We start from the raw sequence: 24,546 nt of genomic DNA, 5'->3' as shown, positions 1-24,546 counted from the left end.
TTATGATGATGGGAATGTTATTTATGAAGCAGCTAAAGATTGTTGGGCCAAGGGACTGAGATGACTGACCTCCAACAACCACAACCATCTTCATCGTCCATAATGCTAGACGTAACTCTAACGAGCAGTATGCTTTCTCACTGTTGCCATTTACTCCAGTTTTGCCTGGGCTCCCTAATGCCATCCTTAGTCAAAGATTGCCTTGTTGCTAAAAGCAGTCACTCTTCCACATTTCTGGCTTCAGCTTTTGCCTGTGATTGGGACAAGGCTGTAATTCAGTCAGGAGTTGAGTAGGCTGGCAGAAAACAAACTGAGTGCCAATAAACAGATTATTTCTGAGCAAGTGCTGCATGATAGCACTGTCAACAACACCTCGCTTTGTCGATGATCAAGACTAGACTGATAGGACAATAATCAGTCAAGTTGGATTTGTCATTTTTTTTTGCGGACAGAATGTACCTGAGTAATTGTCCACAATACCGGCTAAATGGCAAAATGTTGCACTGGAACTATACTGCAGCTTGATGGGGGGTTTGAGTAGTTCTGAAGCACAAGTCTTCAATGCGACTTCCGTAATTCTGTCAAGACCTTTACAGTATCTAACACCTTCAGCCACAGCATCTAACAGTGACTAAAACAATTTTTTTTATTGAAGATGGCTACTGTTTGGCCTGTTCATAAATTAACAGGGCTCAGATAAACAAACTTCAATCTTGACTTCTTCTCTATGCACCCTATCAGTTATTCATGTTGACTGGATTCCCACAACACTGGAAGATATGCTCTGCTGTTATTTGTCTATCAAACCTATAATTGGGTGGTTTGCTTAATAAACAGAGCTTTGCTACTGGTATGGGTTGAAAAGCATCAATCCAATTTTGCACATGCAGTACTCCACCTAACTGTGGTGTTGATCACAATGGCAGCCTTTTACAAAATTATTCCAAAGGTGCAATAAATATCAAAGTTGGTGGAATGTAAAATACAGATGTTTGCTCCATTACTGCAGAGATGTAAAGTAAAATTCAAATACCATAACTGGAAATCAAGAACTATTATAAAGTGCTTTTTTGTGAAATAAGTATAAACTTGAATGCTTTTGTTGGAAAAGCATGCTTACTGAACATTTTGTAGAAAATTAAAACAAACCACTAAGCAAATTAGGTGAAGTAAAAACAACATAACGCAAAGGAATTTCCATATATGTTGCAATTTCCTCCAGTTGTAATCTAAAGCATTATAATTAAATGACCAATTTTAATGTTATTCATCCTTTATAATGTGATTTTGTACAATAATTGGAAAACTGTTGGTACTCTAAACAAAGAGTGCTTCTTGGAAAGAAAATAAAATGGAGAAAAGTTACAGCAGATGAGCGAAGGAAAATTGTGATGCATTTAATCATAAAGTAATGGAAATTCATTTACTATTGGGAGTTCTTCTATGATCTAAAGACAACCATGATTGAAGGAAAGCAATAGAAAAGGATGAAGGCAAATGTATTTTTACATTTTATAAGAACAGTTTACAGTGAAACTAGAGAAAAATAAATCTAATAGAACGAGTATGGCATACATAAGAAATTACTGAAAGCAAAGGGTTGAAATTAAAATGTGATCAATTACTATACCTGTTGGAGAGTAATGACGCTACTCTTATCACTGTCAAACTCTGTAATTACTAGTTTAGTTCGGAGTTCTTGCAATTTCTGTTGATACTCGCTGATCTCTTTATCTTTGGCAGACAGTACTTTCTGTGGAAGTTCAAAAATAGCCTTAAAATCTCAGCTGCCATTGCTAATTATAAGATAAATTTCAAACAAGCAGTGATAACTCAACACTTCATTTGAATAGCCAGTAATTCACCTTCCATTCCTCAATCTTTGCATTCACTGCCAACATCACAGGATCTTCTTCTTCAGTTGCAGCTTGCAGCTGGCTGGTCAGATCTTGCACCTGTTTATAGGAATGATGTGACAGTGTCAGCAATAGATTAAACTTCTATATTAACAAAGCCTACCGCATTCACAGCATATTACCCAGCTTTTTTAAAAAGAAAAAGTCCAATATCTTGCCCTTAAATAAATCTGTGTGAATTTCACTTTAGCAGTTGATCAGTCAGTGTTAGGTGTTTTAAGCCTGCCATGCACCACTATGAATATCTTATGCTGTTTCCTTACTACATAACTAAGCATTTGTGAAGGTTTACCATCTCTATTTCATCAAGTATTTTATGGGTCTCAGTACAGATTTGAATTTCTGCCAACTCCTTCATTTGTTGCCCATAGAATTTCCACAAACAGACCAAACCTTGTGTGAACTAAACTCTGCTCTTTCATATGAAGGACAGCATGCTACTAAGTTAATAATTATCCTTTAATCGTAATCGCTTACATCAGTAAGATGGTAAATAAAAAAGGGAAAGTTGTCATAGTCTTACTAGAGCAACAGGCTGCTCTCTCATAGAGCGATGACTGTTGGTAGCTCAATTGGAAGGTCACTATGCCTCAAGTGAAGCGAGAGGTTGAGAAGGTAAGTCCTTCAGGTCAATGTGTAAATTGAACACAAACTGTTGGTATCTCACCACATCGCAAACCAGCTCACCAACCCCAAAGGTCACCAATAATACATTTGTGGGCCATCATGAGATTTTGAGTTTTGTTTGATTCACTGGTGTCTACTGAGAGCGTAATGCTTGCCCTTCCTCCAAAGACCTACTTGATTCTGCCAAACTCAAACTGCAGAGGCCAGAATGTGAACATCAGCCACAAGTAAAAACTCCACTTGGGTTTTCAAAGTCCAGAGGCCAGTGGTCTGGTGTCAATATTCCAAGATTATTCAAAACGGATTCATTTAGTTATGATTAATGAAAGTAATTCTGGGCCTTGCCTGAAGCAACAGCTGCCCCTTTTCTCGTTTGAATTGGTCCATAGCATTGTCAGATTGCTGCACAATCAGTTTCATTTTGTTATATTCATCAGTCATCTTGTCCATCTCTTGCACGGACTCTTCTAGTTTTTGCTGCAACTGTTTGTTCTGTGCCTCCAGCTTTTCATTGGCCTCAGACAAATTCTAGATTTAGAAAAGAAAAGCACAATAATTTAAGAGGTGAAATCAGCAATTTGTTGCCAAACAGCATAGCCTTGTCTTTCCAAAAAATGGAACCACACACTTGGAGCAAAACCATATGTACACTTGTAAGCTCTCAGTTATCAAAGACCTAGTCTGGAAGGCATAGCAACCTTAACTGCTAAAAGTGTTAAAGCACCAACAATCTCAACTCAATTTTCAGTTTGTTTATTTTTGTGATGCATGTGACATAAAGACATTCAAAATAGGAACAGCAGTAAGCCATACAGCACCTTAAACGTTTCAATAAGATCAAGGCTACCCAGCTCAACCAATGTCCCTGCCCTCTTACTACACATACCTCATTTGTTGCCTATCCTTGATTATATTCTAACGGTGGCTACCTTTTTTGTGGACAACGCTTTACAACTGAAGGCAAGGTTTTGAGCCCCCTCCTATGGCACCTTTGGTGGTGGGAACATGGATCACAGAACATGAGAGTGCAGGAGGGGCACTTCATCATGAAGGAGCCTGTACCATTTCAATTAAGTCCATGCTGTAAAGTCCAGTGGATAGCTTTTCCATCAGTCTAAAGTTGACACACCCTGTACCTCAGTCCATTGCCACTAGTATTCAATTAGCAATAGGCATAAGGCTTGATCTGTGAGCAGCATGATGGGCTTCAGTGCCTGATGGTGAGGAAAGGCATTCAGTGCCTGATTGAGGGATCCAGAACTGTAAAAGGAATGGCCTACTGAAACTGATTTCCCATGTTGCGATGAGGCTTCCTCCATGACCTGCGATTACTCACTGGTTCCTGGGTCCCATGTGATTTGAGGCCTCAGGTAGGTGCAGTACCAACAGCAGCCACCTAAGGTATGCCAGCTGCCTGCTTATGATTGGCCAGCAGTCTTTGGTAATGGGCTGGCTCTCACTGGCTCTCCAATCCCTGGCCAAATCTCATACAAACCTCCAGAAAGATTCTGCCCTCAGCTGTTTGAATGGCATTAAGAGCCAACCATAGTTGTGGTTGTCACTTAACTATCCTCTGAAATGGCCTAGCAAACCATTCAGTTCAAGGGCGATTAGGCGTAAACAACATGTCAGTGACATCCTCATCCCATCAAAGAAAATAAATACAAGGTGGAATTACTAGCTAGAAAATACAGAGAACTATTTAAAAATTGGAGGTACCTGAATTTCATCCAAATATTGTGCAAGCTCCTTGTTCTTTTTGGACAGCTGTATTCTGTAGTCCGAATCATCTCCTCTCCTATTAAGGAGAGTCTCCCGCTGAGAATCAATTTGTTTCTGATAGTCAATAACATCTTGACGTAGTTGATCATTCTGCAAAAAGTAACAATAATCCAGAAGGTTCATGGTCATTTAATTTACAAGATAACTAAAAAACATTCTCGAAACCAATGATGATGTAGTCTAATTGCACTAATGATGGTGGTCATCAGTTATTTAGCCGGGCTTTTTTATGATGCTCTTACCTTTCTTTTAAGTCTTTCTTTCTTTGACACGAAAAGTGAATGAGAAAGAAAAGACTAAGATGGTCATGTTAGCAAGGACAAATACTTTAGTGAGAAAATCATTGATGTGACAGGAACAAAAGGTAAACAAGCAAAACTCAAAAAGGAAAGAAATTGAAAGTTGTTACAATGATTTGCAAATATATGTTTTTCACTTAACCATTATCCACAATCAGATTTATGTGTTTCCATCACTGACCTCTCTTCTTAGCTTATTGTTTTCATTTTCTATCTCCTTGATTCGAATTCCCACCTAAAGAACACAATAAAAAGGTAAATTTCTGTACGGTATAATACAGAAAATGTGTGTGGGCTTAGAAGCAATTATAAATAAGTAGCTTTCTGATACCACAAAACTAAGCAGCGACTACATTATGACATTATTCCTTTATTGCAGGTTGCAACGTTCACTGATGTTGAGGAGAATTCTGATGAGCTGTAGAAACTTTCACTACATTATTAATTTTCTAAAATGGTAGAGTGGACGATGGATTGAAATTAAATAGCCATCCAGCACCTGTCAGTCATTAATATACCTTACCAAGAAGAAAGACTGTTCTTGTATGGATGTCTGCAGCTTCCTCTATGCTGTGCTCATGATAAATGAACATAGAACTATCAGGAGCATGGGGACTTTCCATGGACTAGTAATAAATATGGAATAGCTTTGGTGGCATGCATATGTAAGCAGTTACATGAGTGATAAATGACATCATTGACATCTAAGTAGCTTCTTAAAAGACTATTATTTCATCCATATCTTTTCCCAGATTCCATAGACACATTGTAGGCACACAGAACCACCTTGCAGGGATGGATTAAAGCAAGACAATCTTTGGGATCGGAACCAAATCTGAGCCTCTGTGACCTCTCAGGCATTGTGCAAAGGAGCTTGTGAGTTGTTTCAGATCAGGGGACTTCTTGTCCAAACAGCAACAGCTTGCAGCACCAAATCTTCTTATCTCTGACTCTCAAAACCTGTTGCCGTGCAATCAGCTGTGTTGTCAGTGAAGGATTTAAGATTATTAGGGCTGATTAACATATTTTAAACAAACATCCTTGCCACTGGAATTGCACAGTATGAAAACGACTGTAGCTCATTTGCAGGGATTAGTAACTTTGAGACAATAATCCTTGAGACAACTGGTAAAATAATGTGTTGTGCATTGCACATAGCCAGCAAATATATTAATTATGCATTTGCACTGCCTATTAACCAAACTTAACCATGTTTCAGAGTTGGGGGATTCTTTAAAGCAGCAATGGAATCTTGAATCTCTAATTGTGCAGATTTCAAAACTGAGAGAAAGGCTATTGCTTTTTGGCAACATGATTAAACAGCCTGCCATTTCCTAGCGGAGGAGAAAGTGAGGTCTGCAGATGCTGGAGTATCAGAGCTGAAAATGCGCAGCAGGTCAGGCAGCATCCAAGGAACAGGAAATTCGACGTTTCAGGCATAAGCCCTTCATCAGCCTTTCCTGATGAAGGGTTTATGCCTGAAACGTCGAATTTCCTGTTCCTTGGATGCTGCCTGACCTGCTGTGCTTTTCCAGCAACACATTTTCAACTCTGCTATTTCCTAGCCCCTATTAAAATGAACCAACAAAACACTGCAGCTCAAAATGGAACATTTCGGTCGTCATATTCTAATTCAGTGAACAGTGACCACTTCATTATTATACTCTAGTGTTTGAGGCAGATATTTGAAGTAAGACTCCTTTCAATTGTTAAATTTTCTCAAGTAGATATATCCGTTGAAAGCACTCATCTGGATATGTCACACCACATTCTATGCAGCAATTACCTGTTCCCTGGCGCAACCAGAGGTTAATGTTAGCATTCAAAGGGCGTGGCACTCTGATGAAAAAAGGAGTCACATATATCACAAGTGTAGCACTTTGGAATTTCTTCTATAGCTAAGCTATCCTTGCCTCTAATGCTCATTATATCCTGAAACGTTATGCTTTCATTTAACCACATATAACTCTGGGATACATTCAGTGTGTTCCAATCCATAAACATTCTCATCAAGACAGTGTGAGAATTGGCATCTCACTGCAAGTGGTTGAGGCAAATGGCACAAATGCCCTTAAATGAAGCATGATAAACACGAGAAAGTAGTTGAAAGTAAAGTTGACTAAGTAGAATGAAGAGGGTGGCCAGCTATGTTCATGACAGGAGGTTGGCATAGATTAGTTGGAATGAATGGTATGTTTTGGAATTGTAAAATCTAATTTCATGTCATTCTAATTAACTTCTTTTATCAATTCAATCCAATTTAAAAGACAAACAGACAAAATGATGGCAGGACTTTGCATCTGGTGTTGTTCCCGGTACAGATTCCGTACTTGTTCAACAATTTTCTTTTCCTTGTTTAGCTCTTTCTCCATTTCGGAAACCTCCCGGTCCTTGTACTGCAGCTGGCTTTCCACTTGACGCAGTTCTTCTCGCAAGAATCGGGTATCACGCCCACCAGCACTCACTTGAGCCATCTGAACAGAAACAAAACGGAGCATTGCTCACTTCTGAATATGATTCAGGTCATGATAAACTGACATAGAAATATCACTTGCAGTGAAAATTTCCTAGTATGAGTTACATTAACATCACATACCAGAATATGCATGAATGTGTTCAAAGCCCAGATTTTTCCATTCCCATGAGAAGTAAAAAAAAATCACCCATGTTTACCATGAGATATATTAATTTTATAGAGGTGTAGTGGCCACAGAAAGAATAATTCAAACATAAAAGGTAGAATCATAGAAGTTCTCTCTTGGTCTTGCTCATGATAAGTTGCACTGTTCAGTATTTGCCAACCAGAAAATATTGTCTACTCTGCTTTTGGGATGCAACTTGCATCATTTGGCTTGTCCTTTTAAGGTCAGTTGCTTATTTACACATAGTTAAGGACAGGTGCAGATTGGGAAATTAATTCCTTTCGCAGACTGGAAGCTATCGGATGTATGGGGTCAGCTGTAGCTCAATTGGTAGTACTGTCTCCCAACTCAGAAAACTATGAGCTCAATCTCCACTTTCGAGACTAAAACACAAAGGTGTAGGCTGCTCCAGTGCAATGTTGAGGGAATGCACCATTTTTGGAGGAACTATCTTTTGGATGAACTGTTAAACTGAAGTGTCATCTATTGCCTCAGGTGATCATTTCAAAGACAGTTCAAAGATTATTCCCAGAATCCTGAGCAATAATTACTCTTCAATCAATTGCACGAAATAAGGTTATCTAGTCAATATCACATTGCTGTTTGTGGGAGCTTACTGTATGTAAATTGGCTGTCATGTTCCCTACATTTCAATACTTTCCTGTATGATAATTCTGATTTCTTCATTATGTAATTCACTGTAAAATGCTTCCTAACATCCTGGGACCATAGACTTGCTACATAAATGCTTGTCTCTTTCTTCTTATTCCTATTTTAATTTAAATACAAGATAAAATGGCTACCTTGCATTATATGCGGATACTGAATTAAGCAGGTCTTCTAAACGGTAAAAAAGAAAAGTTGCCATAGACCATATGGCTGCTGTCACATTTGAAAGACATGAATTTAACTAGAGGGTCACCATGCCTCAGGGATGTGGAGAGGTTGAGAAGGAGAGCCCTTCATTGTCACCTCAGCAGGTGCAGCAACTGAACTCAAGCTATTGGTATCACTCTGCATTTCAAACCAGCCATCTTTCCAACCAAGCTAACCAATCCCTATGTTGTACATATATATACATATATGTATAAAATTATATACACACATATGGAGCAGTGAGTTTGAGAAAAGCTACGCCTGCCTGAAACCTACTGGATGGTACTTCACAACTTTTATGTACTTTCTGAAGTATAATTACTATTGTCATTTGAAAAACAGCCAATTTTTGTACAGTAAGTTTGCAGATGACACCAAAATTGGAGGTGTAGTGGACAGCGAAGAGGGTTACCTCAGATTACACCAGGATCTGGACCAGATGGGCCAATGGGCTGAGAAGTGGCAGATGGAGTTTCATTCAGATAAATGCAAGGTGCTGCATTTTGGAAAAGCAAATCTTAGCAGGACTTTTGCACTTAATGGTAAGGTCCTAGGGAGTGTTGTTGAAGAAAGAGACCTTGGAGTGCAGGTTCATAGCTTCTTGAAAGTGGAGTCGCAGTTAGATAGGATAGTGAAAAAGGCGTTTGGTATGCTTTTTTCTATTGGTCAGAGTATTGAGTACAGGAGTTGGGAGGTCATGTTGCAGCTGTACAGGACATTGGTTAGGCCACTGCTGGAATATTGTGTGCAATTCTGGTCTCCTTCCTATCGGAAAGATGTTGTGAAACTTGAAAGGGTTCAGGAAAGATTTACAAGGATGTTGCCAGGGTTGGAGGATTTGAGCTATAGGGAGAGGCTGAACAGGCTGGGGCTGTTTTCCCTGGAGCGTCGGAGGCTGAGGGGCGACCTTATAGAGGTTTAAAAATTATGAGGGGCATGGATAGGGTAAATAGGCAAAGTCTTTTCTCTGGGGTCAGGGAGTCCAGAACTAGAGCGTATAAGTTTAGTGTGAGAGGGGAAAGATATAAAAGAGACCTAAGGGGCAACTTTTTCATGGAGAGGGTGGTACGTGTATGGAATGAGCTGCCAGAGGAAGTGGTGGAGGCTGGTACAACTGCAATATATAAGAGGCATTTGGTTGAGTACATGAATAGGAGGAGTTTGGAGGGATAAGGGCCGGGTGCTCGCAGGTGGGACTAGATTGGGTTGGGATATCTGGTCGGCATGATGGGTTGGACCGAAGGGTCTGTTTCCATGCTGTACATCTTGATGATTCTATGACTCAATCATCCCAAAAATTGCAAATTAATTGTTAAACTCTGGTGTTCAATGGAAATGTTGGTCAGATGGAATCATGTAATCTATTAGTCTTCCACAATCAAATATGAACTCAGTTCAGTGTTTTTTTTTTCTGAAAAAGTATCTCAGATAGTGGACTACTGCTGCAACTGAAATGCCAGCATGAAATTAGATGGTCCATGACTGCATTGCGGCTTGATCTCTAGAGGTGTGAGTTCATATTTAAGTCAATTTGAAAGTAAATGGAATGTTGCCCTTTATTTCAAAGTGAATGGAGTATAAAATTAGGGGTGTGTTGTTAAAAATATACAAGACACTAGTCAGACTTTAAATAGTTTTGGGCCTTTTATTGAAGGGGAGGTAGATTGGCGTTGGAGGTAGTCCAGAAAAGGTTTACTAGCTTAATCCCAGGCATGGAGGGATTTTCTGAAGAGGAGATGCTGACTAGGTTGGACCTGTGATCTTTAAAATATAGAAGAATGAGGGTTGACCTTATTGAAACATACAAGACTGTCAAAGTGGATGCAGAAAGGTTGTTGTGAGAGAATGTCGGATCACAGGACATAATCTCAGAAAATGAGGTTGCACATTTAAGCCAGAAATTAAGAGGAATTTCTTTTTTCAGAGGGCTGTGACTCTTCAGGATTCTTTACCACAGAGGACTGTTGAGATTGCATCATTCAAGGTTGAGAAAGTCATATTTTAATCAATAAGGGAATCAAGGGTCACAGATAAAAAGCAGGAAAGTGAAATTGTGGGTAATTAGATCAGCCATTATCCGATTGAATGGCAGACCAGACTCAATGGGCTGAATGGTCTACTTCTGCTCTGATGTATCAGGCTTTTATGTGTACTTACTGAGGATTTATTAAAGTATTTGGGTTCAGCTTGGTTATGTTTAGATGAAAAGTTTTGGAAGATCTTGTTTTGTAAAGCTGACATGGACTAAGTGAAAAAATGGTCAGTTCTGAGCTTAAGACTTGAGGGTTATCGCTGTACTAATATTACTTAAAAGAACTTTTGTGTGATTAAAGTTCACCCTTACCTCCAGTTCATTTTCTAGCTTAAGAACCTTTGCTTTCAGCTGGTTTTCTGGAGAGAAAACAAATAAATGCATAAATTTAATTGTTCACTGCAACCTGAAAGGTAACACTGAGCGCTCAGCAAAGAACAAACCGACTACAAAACAGTGACTCACCTGTTTTGGCTTGTTCTTCCCCTGCTTTTTCAACTTCTTCAAGAGCCAACTCAACCTCCTGCGCTTTCATCTGCATATAATTTTAAAACACATAATATCTTGATCATGAATACATATTCAGATCATTGTTAAAGTTCACTATCACAGAATAAATTCAATTTGAACTAACCATGTGCCTTCCATCCAATATAAATCAATTTCTAAGTTTTCTTTTGCTACTATATAACCAGTTTTTACTTCTTATTAAAACCACTTACTAACAAAAGGCTCTTCAACCATATTTTGTACCTGGATTATTTATTAAAAGAACATTAGATTGGATGCGGGATTATTCAAAAGTTTTCATGGGCGGCACGGTGGCACAGTGGTTAGCACTGCTGCCTCACAGCGCCTGAGACTCGGGTTCAATTCCCGACTCAGGCGACTGTGTGGAGTTTGCACGTTCTCCCCGTGTCTGCGTGGGTTTCCTCCGGGTGCTCCGGTTTCCTCCCACAGTCCAAAGATGTGCGGGTCAGGTGAATTGGCCATGCTAAATTGCCCCTAGTGTTAGGTAAGGGGTAAATGTAGGGGTATGGGTGGGTTGTGCTTCGGCGGGTCGGTGTGGACTTGTTGGGCCGAAGGGCCTGTTTCCACACTGTAAGTCTAATCTAATCTACTGCATTAAATTAGGCTACCATAATAATTGTAGGCAAATTCATAATGGATTCTGAAATTAAATGGTTGTGGCTTTTTTTGATTTATTACCATTTTTTCTCCCTGCCCGGCTGATTCTAATTATTTACTAGTGCACGCAGGTTCGATTTGGCCATATATGGCATTAAGAGCAACAACTTGTATTTATATAACACCTTTTAACATTACAAAATGCCACAAAGCACTTTACTAAGTACTATAAAACAAAATATGATACTGCTCATAAAATATTGGGCAGAAAAAAGTATTTAGGAGCATTGTAAAGGAGAAAAGCAAAGTAGAGATGAGGATTGAGGAAAGGATTTCCAAAATTATGGCCCCAGCTATCAATGAAGACCACCTATCAATGAACAGTGGGCATGACCAAGACTATTATTACATTTTTTTATTCATTCAGGGAATGTGGGTGTTGCTGGCTTTTATGCACCATTCCTAATTTCCCCAGAGGCGATTAAAAGTAAACTACATTGCTGTGGGTCTGAGTTACATGTAGGCAAGACCAGGTAAGGATGACAGAGTTCACCCTCTAAAGAATCTAGAACCAGAAAGCTCTTTACAATAATCAATAATTACATAGCCACCATTAGATTGGCTTATTATTGAATTCAAATTTCTGACAAGGTGAAATTTGAACTCATCACCCCAGAGCTGGGGTTTGGGATTACGAGTCCAATCATGTTACCAGAAATCCATCCCCTGACCCCTTGCCTCCCATTTAAATATGACTTGTGAATAACTTGGACCATTATGACCCTAATGTCAGGTTAATATTACTTCATCCAATTAATTATCTCTTATTTTAATTTAATCATTTTACACATGGTGCACACACACTTGTGTTTATGGGTTTTCTCCCATACTTTCTTGTTTTTTTAACTTCCTCCAATTCTGGTAAAAACTCCATATTTGAAATGTCAACTTGTCCATTCTTTCCACAGGTGCTGATTATTAGAGGGGCGACACAGTGGCTTAGTGGTTAGCACTGCTGCCTCACAGCACCAAGGATCCAGGTTCAATTCCAGCCTTGGCCACTCTCTGTGTAGAGTTTGCACATTCTCCCTGTGTCTGTGCGGGTTTCCTCCGGGTACTTCAGTTTCCTCCCACAATCCAAAGATGTGCAAGTTAGGTGAATTGGCCATGCTAAATTGTCCATTGTGTTCAGGGATGTGTAGGTTAGGCGCATTAGTCTGGGTTAAATGTAAAGTTGTAGGGGAATGGGTCTGGGTGGGTTACTCTTTGGAGAGTTGGTGTGGACTTGTTGGGCCGAATGGCCTGTTCCACACCGTTGGGATTCTATTTGCTAAACGCTTCCAGAATTGTTTATATTTTGTTTCAGATTATCAATGCCAACATTTTTTTTTGCTTTAGTTCCACAGACCTTTAAAATTGAGAGCTCAAAGATCCAGATTTCTCCCAGTCAGGCTTCTTGCCAAGTAAATAACATTACTTTAAAAATTCTTCTTAAATCCTTACTGATATATTACACAGGTGAAAATAAGCTGATTCATGGACTATCAGCAGTCAGGTAGTACTTCATTAATTATCCTATTAGTTAAATCTCCTGGAAATTTCCTATGTCTTGTTTATGACGCATGAACACATGTCTTTACCACTTTTGTTAATAAACATTCATTCTAGTATTGGAGAAACAAAGAAGCATCTTAAATACAAACCTTCATTAAGGACTGGGTGAGTCGAAAAAGCTGAATTAGCTTCTCTGGGTCTTCTGCTGTCAATTCACTTCCTTCAACCTATGCACAGAGACTCACCATTATTGATAAAATTATTCAATGCAAAAAATAATTATAGTTACTAAACCACAAATGGAAACAAATAGAAATACCTTCGATATTGTGTCCAACAACTTATCTGCCAGTTTCTCTCGACTTGGTAACGAGTCTGGATCAACTTTCATGAATTGAGCCCAATCTAGATTGGGCGCCATCTTGGTTCACCCTGTTGTACACAATGTTCAAATTATCAACAACAATTTGAATGGTGCCATGAGTGCAAAAGATTGTATTTTTGTATTTAAAAATGTATAAATCATATTTTGGGTGGGAAGAAACACTATGGTAACTACTGCAGTTGTTACGACACGGGGAGACACAGCCAAACCAAAATGTAAATACCCCTGTATTGGCAATTCTAAAATTAAACCAAATTGTCATTCCAATGGTTCCGAACTGGAGTCTTGTATAACCACCCCAGACTTTGTGAACAATTAATTTTCAGATACGAGTTTGCATCTTAAACAAGACACAACTATTTATTAGATACATAATATCTTTTGCAGAGAATATTGAACAAACTCAAAACATTTATTTTCAGCTTCCCCCCTTCATTCAAAAGACAGACAGTTCAAATAAACACAGTTAAGGGATAAATCAAAGAAAATAACAAAACTGGGCAGATTACTTAAATAACTCTTGCAATGAACTGTTTCCCAGGCATAAATGCAGACTCCTTGTCTGCTTTTTCTGAGACATGGATCAGAGCTGTCTTCTGAGTTCACCTAGGCAAAGGCAACAATACTTATAACGCAAAAGTTTACTCTTTGGGCTTCCAAAAGCTGGTGTATCAGATTTGGCAGGGAACCTTCAAATCTTCATGCTGTCAATTGTAGCCAAAACTCTCTCTCAGAAAACATTGTTTATAAAAAAAGAAGCTTTAGTCCTGATTGACTGAATTGAAATGAATTTATTGTCATGTGCTCCGAGGCACAGTGAAAAGCTTTGTCTTGTGAGCAATACAGGCAGACCACAGAGTTAAATAGCATAGATAATAAATAGTAGGTAAACAGCAGCAAAAACAAAAACACAGGTACAGGCGAATGTCAAAAGTTTTGAGTCCATTCAGTATTCTAACAACAGTAGGGTTGTAACTGTTTTGAAACTGGCTGGTGCACATGTTCAGGCACATGTACCTTCTCCCCGATGGTAAGGGTTGTAGAAAAACATTACCAGGGTGGGATGGATCTTTAAGAATGCTGGCGGCTTTTCCTTGACAGCGGGCCTGGAAGATGGACTGTATAGATGGGAGGTTGGCTTTGTGATTGTCCGGGCCAAGTTCACTACTCTCTGTAACCATCTTCGATCTTGAATGGTACAGTTTCTATACCAGGGAGTGATACACCCAGATAGAATGCTCTCAATGGCGCACCTACAAAAGTTGGCAAGGGTATTCACTATCATGCCAAATTTCCTCAGCTGCTTGTGGAAGAAGAGACGTTGTTGGGCCTTTGTAACCAGTGCGTCCACATGAAGAGTCCAAGAATGCTTGTTGTGAATGACCATTCCCAGGAGCTAGACACTCTCCACTCGTTCCACCTCCGTGCTGTTAATATTTAGGGGGGCATGAGTAACATCCCGCCGAAAGTCAATAATGAGTTCCTTGGTTTTGCCGGCATTGAGAGCAAGGTTTTTCTCAGTGCACCATTTTTCCAGGTCTTCCATCTCCCATCTGTAGTCTGTTTCGTCACCATCTGAGATTTGACCGGTTATTGTGGTGTCATCAGCTAACTTGTAAATGGCTAGTCTGGTATTTGGCAACGTGGTCATGGGTATACAGTGAGTACAGTACGGAACTGAGTATGCAATCCCTGGGGGGACTCCAGTGTTGAGTGTTAGTGAGGATGAAATATTGTCCCCAATCCTCACTGAGTCAGGAAACTGTGGGTCAGGAAACTGAGGATCCAGTTGCAGAGAGTGGGGCTTAGTCCAAGATCACTAAGTTTAGTCATCAGTCTCAATGGATAATAGTGTTGAAGGCTGAACTACAGTCAATGAGTAGGGTTCTTACGTAGCTGTTCTTGGTGTCAAGATGTTCTAGGGCGGAGTGAAGGGTAAGTGATATGGACCTGACGTGGATCTGTTGGTCCGGTAGGCAAATTGGAGTGGGTCGAGTAGTGGGGAGGCTATTGGGTGGTAGTCATTGGGACATGGTGCATGAGCCTTCTTAGGCACAGGGATGATGTTGGCCCTCTTGAAACAGGCAGACTGATCAACTCTTCCCAAGGTCTCAATTACCATTCAATAACAGCATGAACATAGGGTCTCTTTCAGACTTGCCAGAATCAATTCCCAAGTACCTACCTGGTTAATAGCTAACTTCTGCTATCTGTTTCAATACAATGCTCTTGTTGCTGTGTCTGGTGGAAACTTTTAATCAAGGCTCAACCTGCAGTTCTCCTCCAGGCCTGGCGTTACAAACAAACAAACAAAGCTTGTTTGATTTATTGTTTTCCTTTAACGACAAGCTGTCCCAAAATACACATTTCATTTCCAGCTCACAATTCAAAATTGATAAAACAAATAAAAATAATGAAAAATTAGTGAGGGTTCCAACATAGTTCATAACTTCTCTTCTGATATGTGTAGGAAAAAGGGAATCGATAAACAAAATTTTTTTGACTTCTTGAAATTTGAATTTTTTTTGAAACAATTATAATTCAATAAAAAAGTATTTTTATATTACTCCAAGTGAGGTTCCCCCCCCTCCCCCGGTTTTTAAAATCTGCCTCAGGATGCAGCTGTCGCAGTGAGCGCAAGCATTTACAACATGGCCTTAATTGCCTTTCAGAAGGTTGTCATTGACCTTTGTCTTGAAACTGTTGCAGTTCATGTGGTGAAGATTCTCCCACAGTGCTGTTAGGTGTCACATTACTTGCATTGACCCAATAACAGTGAAAGAATGACAATATATCCAACTCACAATAGTGTCAACACTTGGATATATGCTGCTGTGAAGGTTATGGGTTTAGAATGCTGTCATAAGTTCATAAGATATAGGGGCAGAATTAGGCCAATTGGTCCATTGAGTCTGCTCCGCCATTCGATCATGGCCGATGTGTCCATTATCCCCATTTTCCTGCCTTCTCCCCATAACCCTTCACCCATTACCAATTAAAAATGTCTAACTCCTCCTTGAATTTACTCACTGTCCCAGCATCCACCACACTTTGGCATAGCAAATTTCAGTTTCACAATCATTTGGGAGAAGTAGTTTCTCCTTAACGCTATTTTAAATTTGCTACCCTTTATCCTAAGACTATGACCTCTAGTCCTAGAACACCTAAGAGGAAGCATCTGCTCCACATCTATTATACCCATATATTTTATCATCTTGAATACCTCAATTTGATTTCCTCTCATTATTCTAAATTCCAGAGAATATAGGCCTAAACTGAAGTAGAATTGGCAGGCAGCTGCAGTACATCTTGTGAAAGTGCCACTGTGTGTAAGTGGCGAAGGGAATAAATGTTTCTTGGAGCGAATGGGTGCCAACTCAGTGGGATGCTATGTCCTGGATGTTGCCAAGTTTCTTCAGTGTTGTTGAAGCAGCACTCAGCCAGGCAAAGAGAGTATGCCATCCTGATTTATGCCTTGTAGATGATGGAAAGTCTATTGAGAATCAGGAAATGAATTACTCAATCCCAGCCTGTGATTTGGTCTTGTAGACACAGTAATCATGTGCTTCATCCTGTAACATCTCTGGTTAATTCTGACCTCCAGGATTTTGACTCAATGCCATTGAATGTCAAGCGGAAATGATTAAAATTTCTTTTTAAGAGATAGCCATTGCCTAGTACTTGTGTGATGACATGCTACTCATCCTAAATCTGAAAGTCGTCCAGGTCTTGCCGCATGCAGGCATAGGTTGCTACATTAACCGAGGAGTTGTAAATAGAACTGATGATTACATAGTGAATTGTGCCACTTTCTGATCTTATGACAGACAGCAGACCATTGAAGCAGCTGAAGATGAGTGGGCCAACGACACTGTAGGTGTTCCTCAGTGTAATGGCATCCTGCGATTGAAAAGATTAGCCTGGAAAAACTATAATCATCTTCCTTCATTCTAAGTATGATTCCAGCTACAACCTGATTCCCATTTACTTCAATTTTAGGAGCATTTCTTCATGTCAGAGGGCAGTGGAAGAGACACTTGCTAAGATCAATCGGGGGCAGACTATTACAAGCTCGCACATCACCAGGCGGGGGCAATGTAATACATGTTTGCTCTTGTTACCCCAGGAGGTGGTGGGGCAGAATAATGCACACTCGCTCTCATCACCAAGGGGACGGGGTGCAGTATAATACACACTTGCTCATGTCACTGGAGGGGAGGGGGGGGTGGGGGGGGCGGGAGGCAGTCTAATACACACTTGCTCATGACATTGGAGGGAGGGATGGGAAGCAGTGTAATACACACTCGCTCATGTCACTGGAAGCGGGCGGGGGCAGTGTAATACATACCCGTCATTTCAGTGGGGGCAGGGGGCAGTGCAACACACACTTGCTCATGTCACTGGGGGCAGGGTGCATTGTAATATTCACTCACACATGTCGCTGGGAAGGAGGCAGTGTAATACACACTCGCCCAAGTCACTGGGGGCAGGGAGCAGTGAAATACACACTCGCCCATGTCACTGGGGGAGGGGGCAGTGTAATACACACTTGCCCAAGTCACTGGGGGCAGGGGGCAGTGTAATACACACTTGCCCAAGTCACTGGGGGCAGGGGGCAGTGTAATACACACTTGCCCAAGTCACTGGGGGCAGGGGGCAGTGTAATATTCACACACATGTCGCTGGGAAGGAGGCAGTGTAATACACACTCGCCCAAGTCACTGGGGGCAGGGAGCAGTGAAATACACACTCGCCCATGTCACTGGGGGAGGGGGCAGTGTAATACACACTTGCCCATGTCACTGGGGGCAGGGGGCAGTGTAATACACACTTGCCCAAGTCACTGGGGGCAGGGGGCAGTGTAATACACACTTGCCCATGTCACTGGGGGCAGGCAACAGTGTAATATTCACTCGCACATGTCACTGGAGGGGGCAGTGTAATACACACTTGTTCATGTCACGGGGGGGGGGGGCAGTGTAATACACACTTGCTCATGTCACGGGGGGGGCAGTGTAATACACACTTGCTCATGTCACGGGGGGGGGGGGGGGGGGCAGTGTAATACACACTTGCTCATGTCACGGGGGGGGGGGGGCAGTGTAATACACACTTCCTCATGTCAGCGGAGGTGGGTGGGGAGACAAATACTCGCTCATTTCCGAGAGCGTTGGAAGACACTCGTTCACGTCCCGGGGGGGGAGAGAGACAGTGTAACACACTCGCTTACGTCGCGCGGAGGGGGGGGGGGGGGGGGGGGAATAGTGTAACACACTTGATCACGTCCCACGGGGGAGGGGGAACTGTGTAACACACTTGCTCACGGGGGGGGGGGGGGGGGGGGCCGTGTAACTAACACGCTCACGTCACGCGCAGGGGCGGGGGGGGGAGAGATTTAGTGTAACACACTCGCTCACAACCCGCTGGGGGGGTGGGGGGAGACTGTGTAACACACTCACTCACGTCACCAGGGTTGGGAGGAGTGTAATATACACTCGCTCACGTCTCTGTCCCGTCCTCACAAGGAGGGTGAACACATAAGACATGAAACGGGCCGCTCCATGTTTGCTGACTGTCCGGGTCCGGGTCCCCGCCTTTAGGGGTTTATAACAACCAGAGCGAAAGTTTCCGTTACCTCCCTGCCCGGCGGCCTCGAGCGCGGGACCGTTGAAAGCCGCTGCTAAGCGACCGTCCACCTTTACGACAGATTGTCATCCGCTCAGCGGCAGACGGTCGTTGCTTTTGCGACATTCGGTCACTTGCTTTCCGGCATGAGGTAAACGCTCTCGCGATAGTTTGCCTCCCAATGGTTTACAGAGAGAATGGCCATGATTCCAGGTGGCTCTATCATCAATGTTTGATAGTGAGTAACAGACACTTCAGTTCACTTTGTCTGTGCTGACCATACATCCCAATTTTACATATTCCCATTTGGCCCATAACCTGCTAAACCCTTTCTATTCATGTACCCATCCAGATGCCTTTTAAATGTTGCAAACATATCTGCCTCCATTATTTCCTCTGGTAGCTCATTCTAAAAAGCACCAGCCTTTGTGTGAAAGGTTGCCACTCAGGGTTTTTGTAAATCTTTCCTCTCTCACCTTAAACCCACCTACTCTAGTTTTGGACTCCTTCAACTCTATGAAGAAGACCTTGGCTACCCACGCCCCTCATGAATGTGTAAACCTCTACAAGGTCATCCCTCAGCCTCCAATGCTCCAAGGATAAAAGCTCCAGCATATTCTGCCACTCCCTATAACTCAAACCCTCCAGGCCTGGCAACATTCTTGGAAGTCTTTTCTGCACCCTTTCAAGTTTAACATCCTTCCAATAGAAGGGGTTTCCCTGGGGTCGAAGAGTCCAGATACAATTGCAATATTTACAAGGTATTTGGGTGGGCATATGAATAGGAAGGGTTTGGAGGGATATGGGCCAGGTGCTGGCAAGTGGGACTAGATTGGGTTTGGAAATCTGGTCAGCATAGACAGGTTGGACTGAAGGGTCTGTTTCCTTGCTGTACATTTCTATGATTAAAATTGTATGCAGTATTCTAAAAATGGTCTCACCAAAGTCCTGCAGATGCTGGAGATCACAGCTGCAAATGTGTTGCTGGTCAAAGCACAGCAGGTCAGGCAGCATCTCAGGAATAGAGAATTCAACGTGGCTGAAGAGTTTCTGTGCAGAGGAGATGACCTGGGGGGTGCAGTGAGAGAGGGACTCATCACCAAAGTCCTGCACAGCTACAACATGACATTCCAACTCCCATGCTCTGCTCTCACCAGTGAAAGCAAAGGTGCCAAATGCCTTTTTCACCACTCTGTCAGCTTGTGACTCCACTTTCAAGGAACTATGCACCTGCACCCCTGGAAACATTTCCCAGAACTCTATCCTTACCTGTAGAAATCCTGCCCTGGTTTGCCTTAACAAAATGCAACATCTCTTCACAGCAATGTGTGTTTACCTGTATCACATGTACAGCACCTTGTCAAGGGCATATAGGGTTGGGCAACACATGGAATGCCAGTAATACCCACAAATGTCAAGAAAGAATAGATGGAAAGTTTGGTTGATTAACATTTTTGTATGCACCATTGAAAGCATTCTATCTTCAAAGATTGTGAGAAGATTGTTAGCTCGGGTGCTCATTGTTGTGGATGTTCGCCGAGCTGGGAATTTGTGTTGCAGACGTTTCGTTCCCTGTATAGGTGACATCCTCCGTGCTTGGGAGCCTCTTGTGAAGCGCTTCTGTGATCTTTCCTCCGCCATTTGTAGTGGTTTGAATCTGCCGCTTCCGGTTGTCAGTTCCAGCTGTCCGTTGCAGTGGTCAGTATATTGGGTCCAGATTGATGTGCTTATTGATTGAATCTGTGGATGAGTGTCACGCCTCTAGGAATTCCCTGGCTGTTCTCTCTTTGGCTTGTCCTGTAATAGTAGTGTTGTCCCAGTCGAATTGGACCGAAGGGTCTGTTTCCATGCTGTACATCTCTATGACTCTATGTACCTGTCCTGCACACAAAATGTTTTGCTGTACCTAGGTACGTGACAATAATACATCAAATCAAATCAAAACTTGTGAAATACTCCAATATTTTGGAGCAGAAACGTCCACTAAAGGGTTTGATTGTCTTGCTTTCCCTTGTCATTATAGGTTGGTCAGTCCATCAAACGCTATATATAAGCATTTTCCCTTAGCAGTAATCTATTTCAAATCAACTGCTTTTATTCCTGAGGCGAATAGATTTGTTTTTATTTCTCTATTTGCTATTCCTGTGGGGACTGTTTGTCAAGGTAATGTACAAGCAGGAATGCGAGAGATAATCTGCAGTCCGGACACTCTGGCTGCAGCCGACATGCCCCCGGGGCTGGGAGGGGAACGGACCGGAAATGAGTGGGCAGGGCTGTTCGGGGACGGACCGGAAGTGGGGGCTGATGGGTGGGAGGGAGGGAGCTGGGCAGTTGCTTGGAGATGTCGCCGAACGGAGCTGCAAATTAAACAGAACGGCGGGTGGAGCTTTGGAGCAAGGAGGAGCGCTGGACAGGTAGCGGGCGGGGGGGGATTGTAATATCTGATCGTGGAAAATGGAGGGACACATTGGGAGAGGGGGACCTCAGGGCGACTAACTTTTTATTCAAAGCATTGACCGTCTTTGCCCCTGGCCCTCTTTCCACTTAGCTCTTTGTCGTATATTTTCTGGGACGTCCTGATGGCGCGACTGACCCTGGAAGTCTCCAGGGTGAGTTGGAGTGGGTCTGCAAGTGAGTGGTAGAGAGATGATAAGAGCTAATGATTGTGGGTGCTGGGTAAGCCCAGCTATCTGGCAACCTATATGGAGAGAAACAGAGTCAATGTTTCGAATCCAGTATGACTTTAGAACTGAGGTGCTGGAAAATTTGTGTTTTTAACGTTGTCGAAGGAGGAGCAAGTGGAACATATTGTTAACAACAAAACCAGAAATTGCTGGCAAAACTCAGGTCTGGCAGCATCTGATGAGAGAAATGAGAGCTGACCTTTCTTCAGAACTCAAGACAAAGGGAGTGATGATGATGCTGGGTGAAAAAGAAATGTGAAATAGGTGTAAACATCAGCTGTTGGAAAGAGAAACTAGGTCAAATCTGCAGAGAGCAAAGCCAATAAGAAATGCAGGGGACGAAGAAAAATAAGGGGACAGGGTTCATACACTGAAGCTGTGGAACCCAATATTAAGTCCGAGAGGCCGTGCCTTAAGGGAGAATGAGGTATTGTACCTCCAGTATGTATTGAACTTCATTGGAACACTGTCATTGTTCCAACATAATATGTTAGCCTGGGAGCAAGATGGATTGTTGAAACAACAAGCAGCTGGAAGGGAGATTGTGTTGTGACTCAACAAGAGAAATTTTACTTAGCCTGAGTAAGATAGAGATAAAGTTATTATGATGCTAAGATTTCTCAGCCCAGTCCTGTTGAAACTACTCACACATCACCTTCATATCCTCTCTCTCCCTGACCAAACCCATCTCTCTACTCGAGGTGTGTCCCATTTTGTTTTCATAGGATTGAACATCCCAATTTTTGGGAAGTAAGTAATGGGGCTCTAGTGGACTGAAGGGCAGCATGATGAGGTAGGGGAGATGAAACTTTAGGGAGAGATTAGGGACCAGACCAAGATGACCAACTGTCATAGGATAAAATAGGCCTCACTTGACTGAGGGGAAGTCAGCACTGGTAACCTTAGCAGGGTATCTGTCTTTCACAGGTTGTGCTTAAAAATAAAGGTTAAAAGTCTCCCTTGAGGAGTGTAGATCGGTCAAACAGAGACACTCCCTTATAATATGGGATAGTTGGTTACCCTGGGGACTGGACTGACTGCCCAGAAACTAAACCTTAAGGCAGTTCATGTAAGTCTGGCACTGATGTGCCAACTGTCAAACAAGTATTGTCCTGTGAGATGAGATTCAGTGGATTAGGTTTTATATTCCCTAGAGTTTAGAATATTGAAAGATGCAGGTTCCCTTTCAAGTCATAGACCATCCTGGCTTACAACTGTTAACAATATTCCTTGACTTCACCAGGTCAAAAATCCTGGAATTTCCTTCCTTAATAACACTGAGTGTAGCTTCACCAGATGGACTGCAGGAATTTATTGAGGCAACTTACCACCATCTTCCCAAAGAGAACAAATGCTGGCTTTGTCAGCAATGTCCACGTCAGTTGAAAAAGTGAAATAAAAATCTCTTTGGTGTATATAAAAAGTTGTATTTAACAGGGTAAATGAGAAGAAAATCTTTCTCCTAACTAGACAGTTTAGAATATAAGGACATTAATCTTGGACTAAGGAGTTAATTACTTAGGTCTGTGATGAGAAATATCTGCACTCAGAGGGTTGAGAGTGTTCTGAATTCTGTACCCCAGAGAGCTGTAGATACTTAAATCGGTGGATACGTTTAAAAACAGAGATTAATAGAATTTTTGGTACAAGGTATTTGGAGGTAGTCTCAGTAAGTAGAGTTGATCGAGAAGGTTAGCCATGGTTTTGTTGAATGGCAGAGCAGACTCTCAATGGGCTTCGAGGCTACTCCAGCTCTGACTTAGTGGTCTTAGATGTTACTTTTATTTTATAAATTGACTTACTTTGACAGGACTTGTACAGTAGCAAATTACAGAGAGAGAGTGAGACTGTTAAACAGCTGAACATTTTAAAAAGAACATAGTTACCACAAACCGGTCTTAAATTGTAATAGTCTGTAAACATATTATCACTTGTATGGTCTATGTAACTGCACACACTGCATTTGGTTTCCTTCTAGCTTACAAGTGTTGCTGGGATGCTCCGGTTGTTAATAGGATGACTTCAGGAAACAGTGGGTGGAATATATGTAGACCAGGAAAACAGATGTTTGAGCAAGCTCTGAAAGATTTGAGCTTGTCACAGCCTGAAAAATGCAGTATGATGCAAAGATGGAGGATATTTACTAATTGTTACAAAGTTAGACCCTGCTGCTTAAAGTTTAACGTGTTTTGATTGTGCAGCTTGATGATTTCATAGTCGGACTTGCTGAAGGTTAGATTGGTTAGATTCTACTCCAGACAATCCCGTGAGAAAGTAACATCGATAGTTCTAAGGGTTCATCTATTTTCAGTATCAACAGTTGGTAGCATTTTTGTATATGAAGAGGAAGTTTATGGGTTCGAGTCCTATTCATAACTGTGGTGGCAGTGAACTGTTAACACCACTCAATCAATAACCATAAGTTCAGACGAATGATCTAGGGACATGGATTCAAATCCTGGTTGTTAATGGAATTTGAATTCGATTGTAAATCTGAAATATAAAGCATCTCTTTAATGATTGCACAAAACTAACATTGATTTGCTTTAGAAATTCATCTGGTACCCTACCTTCGTCTGAGAAGAAAGTTTGCCTTCCTGACTCCAGAACAATAACAGATTTGCCTGCCTTCTGAAATGGCCCAACATGTCACTTAGTTCAAGGGAAATTGGGGATGGGCAACAAATACTGGCCTTATCAGCTATGTCTGCAAGACAAAAAGGAGGAAAATATCTCAAATTCTATAATGATGCTCCAGTGCAATACTGAGATTAACCTACATACAAGTGCCACCTTTTGGATGAGCTATTACAACAAAGGCCTCTGAAATGGCAATAAACACTTCTGAGACAGCTTCAGACAAAAACAGGGGAATTATCCTTGATTTCATAGTAATATAAATCACTTAAACAAATGATCTCATTCCTGTTTGTAGGAGCTTGCTATGTGCAAGTTGATTAATCTTCCCACAGAAAACAGGGATGTTATTCATTACA

The 24,546-nt window shown here is 41.6% G+C and overlaps 2 protein-coding genes across 4 annotated transcripts in view; one reads left to right on the top strand and one right to left on the bottom strand.

The window, feature by feature from the left end:
- cep290 (centrosomal protein 290) overlaps positions 1 to 18,933 on the bottom strand; it is a 144,830-nt gene extending 125,897 nt beyond the window's left edge. The window contains exons 1-11 of the mRNA XM_060839688.1: positions 18,877 to 18,933; positions 13,176 to 13,288; positions 13,006 to 13,083; positions 10,640 to 10,709; positions 10,487 to 10,533; positions 6,955 to 7,098; positions 4,806 to 4,859; positions 4,263 to 4,415; positions 2,889 to 3,071; positions 1,866 to 1,955; positions 1,631 to 1,753 (exon numbers count right to left, since the gene is read on the bottom strand). Coding sequence (XP_060695671.1) covers positions 1,631 to 1,753; positions 1,866 to 1,955; positions 2,889 to 3,071; positions 4,263 to 4,415; positions 4,806 to 4,859; positions 6,955 to 7,098; positions 10,487 to 10,533; positions 10,640 to 10,709; positions 13,006 to 13,083; positions 13,176 to 13,277 — 1,044 coding nt within the window. The 5' untranslated portion in view covers positions 13,278 to 13,288; positions 18,877 to 18,933. The remainder of the gene's footprint in view (positions 1 to 1,630; positions 1,754 to 1,865; positions 1,956 to 2,888; positions 3,072 to 4,262; positions 4,416 to 4,805; positions 4,860 to 6,954; positions 7,099 to 10,486; positions 10,534 to 10,639; positions 10,710 to 13,005; positions 13,084 to 13,175; positions 13,289 to 18,876) is intronic.
- Positions 18,934 to 19,082: 149 nt separating this feature from the next.
- tmtc3 (transmembrane O-mannosyltransferase targeting cadherins 3) overlaps positions 19,083 to 24,546 on the top strand; it is a 66,136-nt gene continuing 60,672 nt past the window's right edge. Inside the window, exon 1 of one of the 3 annotated variants that reach the window (XM_060839687.1) lies at positions 19,083 to 19,104. The gene's annotated coding sequence lies outside the window, so the exon portion shown is untranslated. Of the gene's footprint in view, positions 19,105 to 21,201; positions 21,281 to 24,546 lie in introns of those variants that run through there. The other 2 variants (XM_060839684.1, XM_060839685.1) reach the window with 2 other exon arrangements.

The sequence above is a fragment of the Hemiscyllium ocellatum genome, chromosome 19 (assembly GCF_020745735.1).
Source record: "Hemiscyllium ocellatum isolate sHemOce1 chromosome 19, sHemOce1.pat.X.cur, whole genome shotgun sequence".
NCBI lineage: Eukaryota > Metazoa > Chordata > Chondrichthyes > Orectolobiformes > Hemiscylliidae > Hemiscyllium > Hemiscyllium ocellatum.
This window is presented reverse-complemented; position numbering and strand designations above follow the sequence as displayed.